This window comes from Gymnoscopelus microlampas (genome assembly GCF_963454915.1).
Source record: "Gymnoscopelus microlampas genome assembly, chromosome: 5".
In the NCBI taxonomy this organism is placed as follows: domain Eukaryota; kingdom Metazoa; phylum Chordata; class Actinopteri; order Myctophiformes; family Myctophidae; genus Gymnoscopelus; species Gymnoscopelus microlampas.
The window spans coordinates 58,848,163-58,863,162 of NC_139942.1; the positions used below are offsets into that span (position 1 = coordinate 58,848,163).

The following is a 15,000-nucleotide window of genomic DNA, read 5'->3' on the forward strand; positions in this document are numbered from 1 at the left end:
GGGCAATAATATATTCAATCAATCAAAACGAGCTACAGGTTGTAAGGAATGAGCGACACAGCTAAACGTACCAAACGTCACTAAAACCTTTATTCAATAGACTACGACTAAACTACGTCAACATGAACCCTGCCCTGCCTGTAGGTGGCGCTGCAGAACATCCTGATGAGTAAGTACGTGGAGTACTTCCAGACGGAGGTGAGTGGCTGGGGCAGGAAGCTGGTGGTGGCGGACATGGTCATCTCCTCCTGGATGTCTGTCCAGAGGACCTGGGCTCACCTCAACAGCATCTTCACCAACAGCCTGGACATCCGCGTCCAGCTGGCCTCTGACGCTCAGCGCTTCCAGGGAATACACGACGACTTCAAGGTAATCAGTAATATATATACCCTGACTTCAAGGTAATCAGTAATATATATATAATATACCCTGCCTTGAAGGTAATCAGTAATATATATACCCTGACTTCAAGGTAATCAGTGATATATATACTCTGGCTTCAAGGTAATCAGTCATTTATATACTCTGGCTTCAAGGTAATCAGTGATATATATACCCTGCCTTCAAGGTAATCAGTGATATATATACCCTGCCTTCAAGGTAATCAGTAATATATATACCCTGACTTCAAGGTAATCAGTAATATATATACCCTGACTTCAAGGTAATCAGTGATATATATACCCTGCCTTCAAGGTAATCGGTAATTTATATACTCTGGCTTCAAGGTAATCATATAATGTGCTCTGGTTCCAGGCTCTGATGGTGGAGGTGGTCCAGTAGGGTTAATGTTAAGGTCAGTAGGGTTAAGGTTAAGGTCAGTAGGTCATAAGGTCTCTGTGTTCCAGGCTCTGATGGTGGAGGTGGTCCAGAACAGCAACGTGGTGGAGGTGACCAACCAGCCTGGCTTCCTGGAGGCTCTGGAGGCTCTGCAGCAGAGGCTGTGTGTGTGTGAGAAGGCTCTGGCCGAGTACCTGGAGACCAAGAGGCTGACCTTCCCTCGCTTCTACTTCGTCTCTGCCCAGGACCTGCTGGAGATCGTGTCCAAGGGAACGCAGCCCAGAGAGGTACTGAGAGTAACTAAGTACATTTACTCAAGTACAATTTTGAGGTATTTGTGCTTTACTTGAGTATATCCAATTTCCTATACTTTTACTTCTACTCCACTACATGTCGGATCCAAATATTATACTTTTACTCCACTCCACGCTTTTGTTTTCTCTCGGCTTGATTACTGCAATGCACTTTACTCTGGCCTGCCAAAGAAAACAACTGACAGATTACAACTTGTTCAAAATGCGGCAGCCAGAGTTTTAACTAAAACTAAGATGAGAGAACATATTACTCTAGTTCTAGCTTCACTACACTGGCTCCCTGTTGTTTTTAGGATTGATCTTAAAATTATTTTACTAGTTTATAAAGCTCTAAATGGTCTGGCACCTTCCTACCTCTATGACTGCCTAGAAAGATATGTTGTGCTGACCTGCTAGAGGTGCCTACAATGACTTATAAAAAACACGGTGAAGCAGCATTCTGCTTCTACGGACCGACAGTGTGGAATAAACTCCCATTACACCTAAGACAGGCAGCCTCTGTGGATATCTTTAAAGCACAGCTCAAGACCTACTTCTTCACTCTTGCTTTTAGATGATTTTTTGGTTGATTTTTAAATCTCTGTGTTGTTTTACATCACTGTTTTTTCCTCACTGTATTGCCTGATTCACTGCCATTTGCGATTATTTTAATGTATTTTATGCTTCTGCTTTTCTTATTTTTCTTAAATTATGTGTAACTGTAATTGTATTCTTGCTCTGTAAAGCACTTTGAGCTGCATGTGATGTCATGAAAGGTGCTATACAAATAAAGTTTATTATTATTAACGAAAAAACATCACATGGATGCACCTGGGACGTATCATCAGTGTTTTAGCCTGGGGTCATAGGATGTTTTGGGTCTCACAACATACACCCTCGCCCAGGTGACCCAGCCAGGGTTGATCAAGCCCCGACTTACGTCCCAGGTAGCTACCCACGGTCAATCCTAAATAGGGAAAGACAGGGCCACTCAATACGCTTGTCCAAAACTACTCTGCCAGGAATGGGGGAGAGGAACTGCTGGTACGTGGAGGGGCTAGGCTCTGTGGATGGCCTCCTGGCCGGGCTCCTCCTCCGTCTCACCAGGTCCAGGACCTGTGCGTTGCACCAGACTCCCCCGCTCCAAACATTTCATTCTGGTGTGATGGTGTCTTGGCCCGTGGTGGTACTGCAGGCTCCCTTAGCGGCTTGCTTGAATGGCCCTCCTAAAGGCCTCGCCGTGGATTTGTTGGGCTTCTTCCTCACGGAAGATACAGACTGGGGCGCCAACCCAAACTGCTCCCGGATGCCGTCTACATTCCGGCTGTCACCCGTCTCTCCGGTGGTCACCAATCTATTCCTGGTTGTCACGTAGTCTATAAATTCCTATGAGCCACTATAAATAGAATAACTTTAACGAAAAAACATCACATGGATGCACTTGGGACGTATCATCAGTGTTGTAGCCTGGGGTCATAGGATGTTTCGGGTCTCGCAACATACACCCTCGCCCAGGTGACCCAGCCAGGGTTGATCAAGCCCCGACTTAAGTCCCAGGTAGCTACCCACGGTCAGTCCTAAATAGGGAAAGACAGGGCCACTCAATACGCTTGTCCGAAACTACTCTGCCAGGAATGGGGGAGAGGAATTGCTGGTGGGAATGGGGGAGAGGAATTGCTGGTAGGAATGGGGGAGAGGAATTGCTGGTAGGAATGGGGGAGAGGAATTGCTGGTAGGAATGGGGGAGAGGAATTGCTGGATTATTATTGTCTCCGCCAGGAGACATTGTTTTCACTTTCCGAGGGCCAAGCTAACATTGGTCAAGCCTCACGTGACACGTGACAATACGGTGAAATAGTGTGATCTGATTGGCTAGTGACGTATAGCGGCCTATAAATACATGTGTCACTTTGAAAGAGTCTTAGCCTCTTTCAAAGTGAGGTCAGTGAAGACAGGAATAATCACTAAATGGCTGAGAAATGGCGGATACTGTAACAATTGGATAGGACACTTACACAGACAGGACAGATAGGACACTTACACAGACAGGACGGATAGGACACTTACATAGACAGGACGGATAGGACACTTATACAGACAGGACGGATAGGACACTTATACAGACAGGACGGATAGGACACTTATACAGACAGGACGGATAGGACAGTTATACAGACGGATAGGACACTTGTGTCATGTTACTATGACACAGTAACATGTTCTATTTTTTGTAAGAATTAGAACATAAGAATTAGAACATTCCCAACATTCCCAACACAAGTCTGCTGGCGGAGACTTGTGCTCCGAGGAGCACTTTTTCTAGTTATTATCATTACTACTTTTATTTGAAAACTTTTGTTACGTTTAAAATATTATTTTCTTTTGCCAAGATGGCTGTGTCAGTGTGATTGACGTCATTGTATATTCTATATAATGACGTCATTGTGCAATGACATCACAACCATGTCCTTTAAAAGGAAATGTAAAATGAATAAAACATAACAGTATATGCATATCAGTATAGATCACTGTTGAGATCACTGTGTCTTTAAGTCCAAATAAAACAAACCTTTAGCAACAAATCAACCTTATCTTTAAGGTTATGCCTCGTACAAAATAAATCAGTTTAACTAAATTCGGTAGATCAGCAGTGATCGCCTTCACTGATTGGCCGAACGTCGCGTGACATTTTTTCCACCAAACCAATTTTTATGTCACATTTTCTGCCGATAATGATGTGGCGTAAGAAGAAGGATCCGTGTCAGAAGCAGGCGTGTGCCCTTCAGACGTGTCTGAAGGCCAACGGCTTCCAGGAGAGCCTGTGTCAGGACGTGATGAGAGACCTGCTGAGATGCTGTGATCTGCATGGAGACAAGTCTGTCTGCTGTGAGGGTCTGTTGAAGGACCACAGACCTACAGACAGAGACCAGTCTGTCTGCTGTGAGGACCTGTTGAAGGACCACAGACCTACAGACAGAGACCAGTCTGTCTGCTCTGAGGGTCTGTTGAAGGACCACAGACCTACAGACAGAGACCAGACTATCTGCTGTGAGGACCTGTTGAAGGGCCACAGACGTACATACTATCTGCTGTGAGGACCTGTTGAAGGGCCACAGACCTACAGACTATCTGCTGTGAGGGTCTGTTGAAGGACCACAGACCTACAGACTATCTGCTGTGAGGGTCTGTTGAAGGACCACAGACCTACAGACTATCTGCTGTGAGGACCTGTTGAGGACCTGTTGAAGGGCCACAGACCTGCAGACTATCTGCTGTGAGGACCTGTTGAAGGGCCACAGACCTACAGACTATCTGCTAAAAAAAAAAAAAAAAAAAACAGTTCATTTAGTCAACTAAAATCTTATATTTAGTTGACTGAAACTAGACTAAAACTAAATTACATTTTATTCAAAAGCCAGTAACGTGAAAATACAAAGATACAACAAAGTTGAGCTGGTTTCAAATTCAACCACAAAGATACAAATCTACAAATACACTGTGAATCTCTGTATCTGTCAGTGAACACAACATAAACCTATATGTCACAATGTGCTGTCATGATGATGATGATGATGATGATGATGTCATCCAGGTAACCAGACACCTGCTGAAGCTGTTTGACAACATTGCTGACCTGCGCTTCAAGGACCCGGCCACAGGGGGCGACGATGAGGCCGTGGCCGTAGGGATGTTCAGCAGAGAGGGAGAGTATGTGTCCTTCTCTGAGCCGTGTGTCTGCACGGGACAGGTAAGGTGTGTGTGTGTGTGTGTGTGTGTGTGTGTGTGGGGGTTGTGTCATTAACTCATTAAGACCGGGAACGTATCTGTGTCTAGCAGATCTACAAGCTCATAGCGTGGCACCGAGTGCCGCGATATGAGCTTGTAGATCTGCTATTTTATTGTTTGAAAAATGTATATATTTTTAAATCGAAAATGTTTCACTCAAATCTTTTTTTTTATGTTGCTTTATTCATGTCAAGGACCACCCAAAATGATATGTATTTGGCCGTGGACCCCCATCTCAAAATGTTTTGTTCCCCCCCAGAAGCAAAGATTTGATTTAAAAATGTTCGCTTTAAAAGATATATATGCAAAGATTTGCACGCATTTTCACAAATGAAAAAATAGCAGATCTACAAGCTCATAGCGCCGCGCTATGAGCTTGTAGATCTGAAAACTTAAAATGACACACAGATGTGTTTCCGGTCTTAATGGATTAACTCATTGAAGCAACCTTTTCAACTTTATAGTTCAGGTGGTTCAGTGGTAAAGTCCAGCGCCCTGGAGAGCAGCATGTTATTATTATTAATATTATTATTAATATTATATTATTATTATGTGTTGTTACCAGGCAGAGAGTTGGCTCAGTGCCCTGGAGAGCAGCATGTTATTATTATTAATATTATTATTAATATTATATTATTATTATGTGTTGTTACCAGGCAGAGAGTTGGCTCAGTGCCCTGGAGAGCAGCATGTCATTATTATTAATATTATTATTAATATTATATTATTATTATTATGTGTTGTTACCAGGCAGAGAGTTGGCTCAGCGCCCTGGAGAGCAGCATGTCATTATTATTAATATTATTATTAATATTATATTATTATTATTATGTGTTGTTACCAGGCAGAGAGTTGGCTCAGCGCCCTGGAGAGCAGCATGCGTTGCACGGTTCGCAGAGAGATCCAGGAGGCCGTGTCCGCCTATGAAGACAAGCCTCGTGACCAGTGGCTGTTTGACTACCCTGCACAGGTCTGCTTTGTTTTATTACATGTTAGTATTGTTTGTATTGTTTATTTTACTATTATTTTTATTATAGTGCCTATTAACACTTTTACTGCCAAGGGCTAATCTCAGAATGTACTCACCAGTGCCAAGGTTTTATTGTTGTTTTTTGTTTTTTTCGCGTCGCCATAGGCCCCGTTAAAATCCTTTAGAATGCGCGATCCACTGTTTGTAAACAACGTGCACACGTCCCTGCGTCTACTAGTGCAGACCACGTGTCAAAACGGAGCCGCCATGTTTGAGTTCTGACCGTTTATGTTAACATGGGAAATGCGAGGAGAAAAAACTACAAGGGCTAAACAGGGGTTTTAGTGTGCGCCTTAGAATGGAGGCCAACGGGAAACAAAAAATCACACCTGTGTGAAGGTAGCGGCGCCTTTGATATATTTTGTCATAGATATGTGTTTCTACTAGAGAAACAATATTCAATTCAATTCAATCTTTATTTCAGACTCAGAGTCCATAAAACAATACATATGACAGTTGCTCATTGCTAAAACTCAGATAAAAGCAACGATATAAAACAAAACAAAACATAAAACATATAAAACAATAAGACAGTCCTTCTACATCTGCTCACAGTCTGTAGAGGCTGTTTCGCCAATGTTTCCATATCATGGACGAGAACCTAGTGGAGCTCATGATAGGATTAATTAAAATCTTGATAACATGATTGTCAGACTCTTCAAGACGACATATGAATTTGTACATTAAGTTTCTTAGTAGGGCTTGACAGGTAGGCACCCCCAAGTTAACAAACAGCTGACTGGCACTGTGCCATCTTGGTACCCTCACCAGCAACCGTAGAGCATCATTATATGCTACTTTGAGTTTTTGCATGCTGCTAACCTTGTAATTACTCCATAGGTGAGCCGTATACAAAGGTGTACAGAAAGTTTTAAAAAGTGATACCTTGACATGTACAGAACATTTGTGAAATTTCCTCATTAGTATATTTGCCTGAGCATATAATTTGGATCTTTGTCTATTGATGTCTTTGTCATCTGTAAGATCATCAGAGATATAGTGACCAAGGTACTTAATCTCCCTGCACACAGATAGTATGTTGCTACTGAGAATAAAATTAGGGAATACAGCCCTTCTATCCTCTTTACTTCGTACAATCATGATGCTACTCTTTTTGGCATTATACTTAATATTGAATTCAATGCCATACTGCGAACACACCCTCAGAAGCTGTTGTAAGCCTGCACTGTACGGAGAAAAGATAATTAAATCATCCGCATACATAAGGTGGTTGACAACAGAGTCCCCTATGACACAACCAGTTTTACACAGGTTCAGATTCCTTGATAAATCGTCCATTAAATATTAAATCTCTGTAAATTTATTTCAAGGCTTCCAGTGGCACTAAATAGTGCCATTGGAAGCGAATCACCAAATGCATTCCAAGGTAAGTGGCAAAAACTGATCTGTCATAGCTGATAGAGTGGGTACCTAAAAAATAAACTTTGCGTGTGTATAAATGTGGTACCAGAAAGATATGTATGTGTTATGAAATAATCTATACAATTTATAAGCCGTACCCAGAGTGTTTATGTTCCGGACTTTTACAGTTTATATAAACCATCTAATTTTGTATTCATGATATAATATTGATGTCATGAATAGTTCCCTTGCCTGACCAATCAGAACGTTGACGGGCCTGACCAATCAGAACGTTGACGGAAAAGCCAGGTATAGAGCAGGACCATCGCCGTTAAAAATACATACAAAAAAAGAAGGGGGAAAAGCATGAGAAAATAAAAATATATACAAAAAAAAACATGAGGAAATAAAAAATAAACCTTGACATCATAGTGATGTCATGAATAGTCCCCTTGCCTGACAAATCAGAACCTTGACGGGCCTGACCAATCAGAACGTTGACGGACCTGACCAATCAGAACCTTGGCGAGCCTGACCAATCAGAACGTTGACGCAAAAGCCAGGTATAGAGGGCTAATATCCGCGCGCCGCTAAAAACGGGATCGCAAATAGTTTCGACTTCCGGTGGTGTTACACTGAAAATGGTCCGTGTAGAAAATTGGAAAAAAGAAAAAAAAAATCGAAAAAAAGGAAAAAGCACCCGGACCGTAGGGCTACGGTCTCGGCACTTAACAGTTGGATTTAACGGACCGTAGGACTACGTTCTTGTCAGTTAATGTGTTAAAGACACAGTGCCTAATCGCGACAAGGGTAACCGGAACGCTCTAGTCAGACCCTTTTCCCCGCGGAACACTTGGTGAGAACAGTCGGTACCAGCAAGGCAGAACACTTGGTGAGAACAGTCGGTACCAGCAAGGCAGAACACTTGGTGAGAACAGTCGGTACCAGCAAGGCAGAACACTTGGTGAAAACAGACGGTACCAGCATCGACAGAGTCTTTGTGTCAAATGTTGTGAAGTCCTAGCCTGGTTCCAGACAAATCTGCCATTGCAAAAAGAAATTGCCCTTAGGTCTGGCCCCTCTCAATACAGATTTTGTTTCTCTCCCTCCGAAGTTGTGAGGGACCAATCAGAGCCCAGTATGAAAATATGGGGCGGGTTTATCACCAGAGGCATTTTTTAAATTTGCCTCTCGGAAATGCAGGTTCCACACAGAGCTTCCAGACTAATATCTACACAGTGATATTAGTCTGGCCATGCCAGGCTAGTGAAGTCCACTTCAGTCGACTCGCCGCCGTTCGACTCATGGTAAATCGTTGTTGTTGTTCATTTGCATTCATATGGGGACTTAGAATCATTTTAGCTAGGTTGCCCAAACGGCAACTTTGGGTAATTTGCATAATCCAAGATGGCCACTGAAGGCCATGTGATCATTTAACTTACAGTATGTCTATGTGACATCAGCCGACCCGTCAGGTGGAGCTTGGTGGTAAATGAGCCAAGCGTACTGCACCTTCATGGAGCCTTTAGCATGCTGGGAACTGGAGTTATGGCTGGTTAAACCCCAGCCAATAGGAACACAGAGGGGGCGGAGCAATTGTGAACCTGTGGCACCCAGGAGCCCCACTTGAACATCTCGACCTGATCATTGACCGACCATCTCCAACGAATTATGAAGACCATCTGACCATCTGACCCAGAGAAGATGGTCAAACAAGGACCGCTGTGGTCCAGGTGAAGACCGCCCTGCCTGCACTACCACCTGTAGGCCAGCAGATGTCCCTGAGGGAAGGTTTTTACACCACATTCAGGCAGGGGTGGCTTTGCAACAAAAAGCTTTCCTCCCGGTTTCCTCCCGACACTATATATGGACGTCCAGATGCCCAAATATGGAAGATCAAACCCACACTCAATTGAGGCTATAAAAGGCCACCCAGTCTAACTGGGACTCTTCATTAGCCATCAGGCCAGATGTTGATCGTTCGGCCATCAGCCTAAACACTTCTGATCATCGCTGCTTCAGATGTCCTTTTCTTCAGCGCCATAGCAACAGTGTGTCCTCGCCTCACAGATATATAGACCACATCCCTTTGCTTCAAAGACATATAGACTGCATCTCTTTGCTTCATGACTTCAGCCTGATCATCAAAACATAATGTTTTAACCAGAACACACTCTGGAACTAACTATAGTATTGATCCATCATGAGTGGCACAGCTTGTCGAGTATAAATGATTAGCTAGCGTCATTTGAAGAAAGAATATATTTCTAATACCAGCCCATTGTTATTTTTGACTCGTTCGTTCTGGTAGAAGAAAGAAAGCATGATGGCTTGGCCGGGTTTCATAGGGCTGGCAGTGGTGGCCGGCGCTCATCTAGGTTTCATGGCATACGTCTCCTACGCCAAAGAAGACACAAGGAGGACAAGGTCTCAACCCAGGCATCTTCTGGAGGCCGGCCAGGCTGCTCGGCTGTTGGATGAGGGACCAGCGGCGACGCATCAGTCTGTGGATGAAGCCCCAGAGACCGAGACCCACCGGCAGCAGCTGATGCAGGGGAGTCTGGAAGCCCCAGAGACAGAGACCCACCGGCACCATCAGCATCAGCAGCAGGTGAGGATGATGGCAGCGGTGGTGACCGTGGTAGAGAGCCTTTCTCCAGGGCAGCAGCTGGACCTCAGGGACCAGTTGGACCAGGTGCTGAGCTGCATATCGTCTCTGCGCGCCGAGGTGGCCGAGATGAGGGGAGGCGTGTCCTCGCTGTTCAGCGAGGTGTCTGAGCTGAGGGGAGGCATGTCCTCGCTCTTCAGCGAGGTGTCTGAGCTGAGGGGAGGCATGTCCTCGCTCTTCAGCGAGGTGTCTGAGCTGAGGGGAGGCCTACGGGACGTGGCCTCGCAGATCGTCCAAGACGTCAGGCAAGGCGCGGAGGACATCGGCCAGCGGGCGCGCCAACGACGACGCCGTCCTGTCAGGCAACGTAGCGACTCCATGAGCTCCAGCTCCGTTTACTTCAACGCCAGCCAGGGCGACGCCAGCGCGTACGAAGGCGGCGAGACCAGCGAGGGAGGCTACTCCACAGCCTACACAGATGCTGAGGAGGAGTGGGGCGAGAGGGAACCGGAACGGGAGGAGAAAGAGGAAGAGGAGGAGGGCGAGCAGGAGGAGGAGAAGAGTTGCGCCCTAACGCTGTTCCAGGACGATCACAGCAGGAAGAGGAAGTGGAAGGAGGAAGGAAAGGAGGGACGAAAAGAGGAGGAGAGGCTGGAGGAGGTGACTGACGTTCCCAGCGTGGAGCTGCTGTTGGCACAGAGCGACGGCCTCCATGCGGGCGACGCCGGCCGCCAAGCGGAAGGCTTCAGTCTGCTGCTGGCCCACAGGGCGCGGCACGGGGACAGCCGGGAGTACGTGTGGCGGCTGGCGCGGGCCTACGGCGACGTGTACCGCTCCACCCAGGACGAACGGGAGAAGAAGTCCTTGGCGGAGCGGGGCCGCCAGGAGGCTGAGGCGGCGCTGACGACGACGACGAGCGGCCTGGACGTCGAGTGCCACAAACGGTTGGCCGCGCTCGCGGACCTGGCCTACCGCTACGACGAGAGCGTGCAGGGCAAACTGAAGAGCAGTCGCAGGAGGACGACCCGCGGTGTTTGTTCCTTCTGGGGCGATGGTGCTACCGGGCAGCCACCATGGAGTGGGTGGAGAAGAAAGCAGCGGCCGTTCTGGACGAGAACCCGCCCCGCTCCACCCTCCAGGACGCTCTGAAGAACTTCCTCAAGGCCGAGGAGCTGGAGCCAGGCTCCTCCAAGAGACTGAGACTTTATATCGCCAAGTGTCACAAGGAGCTGGGAAACGACTCTGAGGCAACGGCCTGGACCCGCTCGGCTTTGGAGATGAAGCCCAGTTCCACTACAGATGATGATGATGATGATGATGATGACACTGCTAAGTTGGAGGCGGAGCTTGGGGCGTCATCCACTTAAACCCAAGCCCCCAGAACCGTGGTAGAACAGTGAAACTACCGTCGCCCGGTGGTCAGAATCTGGGATTGAAAACGCTACTGCGCCGTGCTTCTACCGTTTGAAACCCTAGTGCGCCTGCTCGGTGCTCAAGCCTTCCTCAGTCTTCCACAAATGCAAGGACCCCTTAGCTGAGAGAGAGATGAACCAGGGATCCCCCACTACATGTTGGATTCATGTTAATGTGTGTTTTCAGAAATGTAACCACTTAAACCCTCAATACTTGGTAAACTTTACCGTTGGCTCTGTACTTGGTCCACCCTTTTCCCCTCTACACCAAAACTCGAAACAACAAAAATAGCCGATCTACAAGCACACAACGCCTCGAGGCGTTGTGAGCTTGTAGATCTGCTATTTTTTGGCTAATGTTCCCCTCAGAATAGGGATGCTAGGGTCACAGTTAATGTATAAAAAAAGGTTCCTGTCACAGTTAGATTTGGAGGCCTCCCTGTAGTACCTCTGAGGACCCCCTAGGGGTCCCGGACCCCCCATTGAAGACCCATGCTCTAGTCTACGCAAATGTGCTTGGTACACTCTTTCTTCACTCTGAACCAAATCCCTTCACCAACAACAGATATTTAAGCTTACAACGCGTCGACGCGGCGTAAGTTTGTAGATCTGATATTGTTGACCACTTGGAACATGGGGTTCCAAGTGGTTCATTTCCCAAAGCAGCAGCCTAGTAGGCGGAGCCAAATCCCTATGGTGCCACTGGTTGGCTAGCTAAGGCTGCCAGTCATGCTTGAAGACCACTGATTGGCTAGCCAAGCCTGCCAGTCATGCTTGAAGACCACTGATTGGCTAGCCAAGCCTGCCAGTCATGCTTGAAGACCACTGATTGGCTAGCCAAGGCTGCCAGTTAACAACATATTCTGCTCATAATGGTGACATAACATAACAATCTTTATCAAGAAAATGTAATAAAACTATTTCTGTTTGTATTGTTGCATCAAAAGTTGCTCAAACAAAAACACGTAATATGTGTTTACAAACCGGTTTGAACCAGTAATATATGACCTGCACCATCTGTCAATCACAGACACTGAAGACAGGGCAATGCATTCGTTCATTGACTGTGCTGCCATCTCCTCGTTATACACTAGAGGGCGTGTTGCTCTGTTGCTAAATCTATTTTTGTTCTAAAGCTGAACAGTACCGTAAATGTGTCTTAAAGGAATAGTTCAATGTTTTTCTATCAATTACTCACTCATGATTCATGAAGCCTTGAATTTGTGGAGATTTTTTTGTTTTATTTTTTACTCACTCCTGAGCCGATTATTCAATATCTGCTGACGCTGCTGCGGTAGGAGACCAATGTAAAACTATATATACTGTGTATATACAGATGTGCCACTTCAAAACTTCACACGTTACTGTTCTTTCCCTGAAAGTGCCCTGAAAATGCATTTTTCCTCCCTTTTCTGCCCTTAAAAATGCACTGTTTTGCCCCTGAAAAGAAGTTGTCACTACACACCCCCGTTTTTCCCTTCAACAGACATCCATATACATGAGAACAAAAGAATGTGTGTTGAAGAAGGTGTCAGACTCATTATGAGGCGAAAGGTGATTTGAAGAGGTCCTTGACCAGTTGCTCAAATTAATTAGCATCATAAAAGCAGTGATCATCAAAATAATTCAGCATTTTAAATGCCCTTCTTTGTCCCTCTTATTGCCCTGGGAATCCCCTGAAAATTTACTGTCTTGGCGATGGCAGGACATTTTAAGTTTTGAAATGGCACATCTGTATACTCTGTGTAGCCAGGTTTAATTAGTTGTGTTTCATATTTTAATGGCATTGAAAGCACAACATAACACAAATACTCAAGACAGCATATAATACCAAGGTTATACCACGCTGCTGCCTCTTAAAGGGTTAAGAGCTGGGTCTGAGGCTGCCTTTATATGTCTATGGTGAACATAGTTTAACCCCTTGAACCCCTAGAATCCGCCCTCACCCCTTCTTTCTCTGTAAATGTACCTGTTGATTCTACTGAGTTCTATTACAACATGTTTTGTATTGTATTGCATTGCATTGCATTGCATTGTATGATTTATTTCAATCAATCCATCAATCAAAAACAGAAAATCATTACAATACAGACAAACAGACAAACTGTAATACATCCTGCATGTCCTGCATGTATACATCCTACAGCAGGCCTACTGTAGACTGTATACCTACAGGACCTGCAGTAGGCCTATGTCCTACAGGACCTGCAGCAGGCCTACACCCTAGCACCAAACTTATGCTATCTGTCTGCAGGTGGGTCTGACGGGCAGCCAGGTGTGGTGGGCTACAGATGTGGGCATCGCCTTTGAGAGGGTGGAGGAGGGCTTTGAGACCGCTCTGAAAGACTACAATAGAAAACAGGTATTTAAACACTGCTCTGAAAGACTACAATAGAAAACAGGTATTTAAACACTGCTCTGAAAGACTACAATAGAAAACAGGTATTTAAACACTGCTCTGAAAGACTACAATAGACAACAGGTATTTAATCACGGCTCTGAAAGACTACAATAGAAAACAGGTATTTAATCACGGCTCTGAAAGACTACAATAGAAAACAGGTATTTAAACACTGCTCTGAAAGACTACAATAGAAAACAGGTATTTAAACACGGCTCTGAAAGACTACAATAGAAAACAGGTATTTAAACACTGCTCTGAAAGATTACAATAGAAAACAGGTATTTAAACACTGCTCTGAAAGACTACAATAGAAAACAGGTATTTAATCACTGCTCTGAAAGATTACAATAGACACAATAACACTTTAAAGGGCAAGACCACTACGGTAGAGGTTTGGGTTGTGTAGTTATCTTGCCATGATGTAATTCCAAAGGTGGGCAAGAGATCTAAAATAATTGATTAGAAATTGATAATTCAAAATATGCTCCTCATTGACTCACATTGTACGCTGAAACAGCTCTAAAATTCACTGTTTTAGCACATAAACGAACACAAACAAAGCTGATTCAGACAATATAGCCAAACCCACTACTGTTTGTTTTAACAATATATAGTATATATATATATATATTAGGATGAAAACCCGGACTGGATCTGTGGATAAATAAATAAATATGTATGTTATTTAACACAGATCACCCAGCTGAACTGTATGTATATATGTAAGTACATATAAATATAATATACATATATATGTATGTTATTTAACACAGATCACCCAGCTGAACTCACTGATCCACATGTTGCTTGGAGAGCTGACTCCTGGGGACAGACAGAAGATCATGACGGTCTGCACCATCGATGTTCACGCCAGAGACGTGGTCGCCAAGCTCATCGCTCAGAAGGTACCGTTCTCAACTCAAACTTTATTTATAAAGAACGTTTACAATGACCAAGGTGGAACCAGTGCTGAACGAGAACGAGTTCAAAACAAGCAAACAGAATCATTTATTAATACTAGACCAAAGTGCTCCTCGGAGCACAGGTCTCCGCCAGGTCAGGTAGGTTATTGTGGGCCAGCAATGTTCATAATGCAGTCATTATAGAGGTGAGTGGAATCTGTTGAATTTGAGGGCCTTCGGCCCGGCGGAGAGAACAACAGAAAATTAATCAAAAGAAACAAACAAGTTAAACAGATCACATCAGTAATAAACAGCATATGAAAGTATACAGCATCAGGGCACTGTATACACAGCAAGGCGTTACATGGTCAAGCAGCATTAACGGCCAGGGAGGGAAAAAATGAGTCTTTAATAAAGATTTAA

The 15,000-nt window shown here is 44.9% G+C and overlaps 1 protein-coding gene across 1 annotated transcript in view; it reads left to right on the forward strand.

The window, feature by feature from the left end:
• dnah9l (dynein, axonemal, heavy polypeptide 9 like) overlaps positions 1 to 15,000 on the forward strand; it is a gene marked incomplete at both ends in the record, with an annotated part of 207,600 nt that overhangs the window by 59,841 nt on the left and 132,759 nt on the right. The window contains 6 exons of the mRNA XM_084057033.1: positions 145 to 369; positions 849 to 1,067; positions 4,666 to 4,821; positions 5,704 to 5,829; positions 13,526 to 13,633; positions 14,449 to 14,580. Of these exons, the coding sequence (XP_083913159.1) occupies positions 145 to 369; positions 849 to 1,067; positions 4,666 to 4,821; positions 5,704 to 5,829; positions 13,526 to 13,633; positions 14,449 to 14,580 (966 nt within the window). The remainder of the gene's footprint in view (positions 1 to 144; positions 370 to 848; positions 1,068 to 4,665; positions 4,822 to 5,703; positions 5,830 to 13,525; positions 13,634 to 14,448; positions 14,581 to 15,000) is intronic.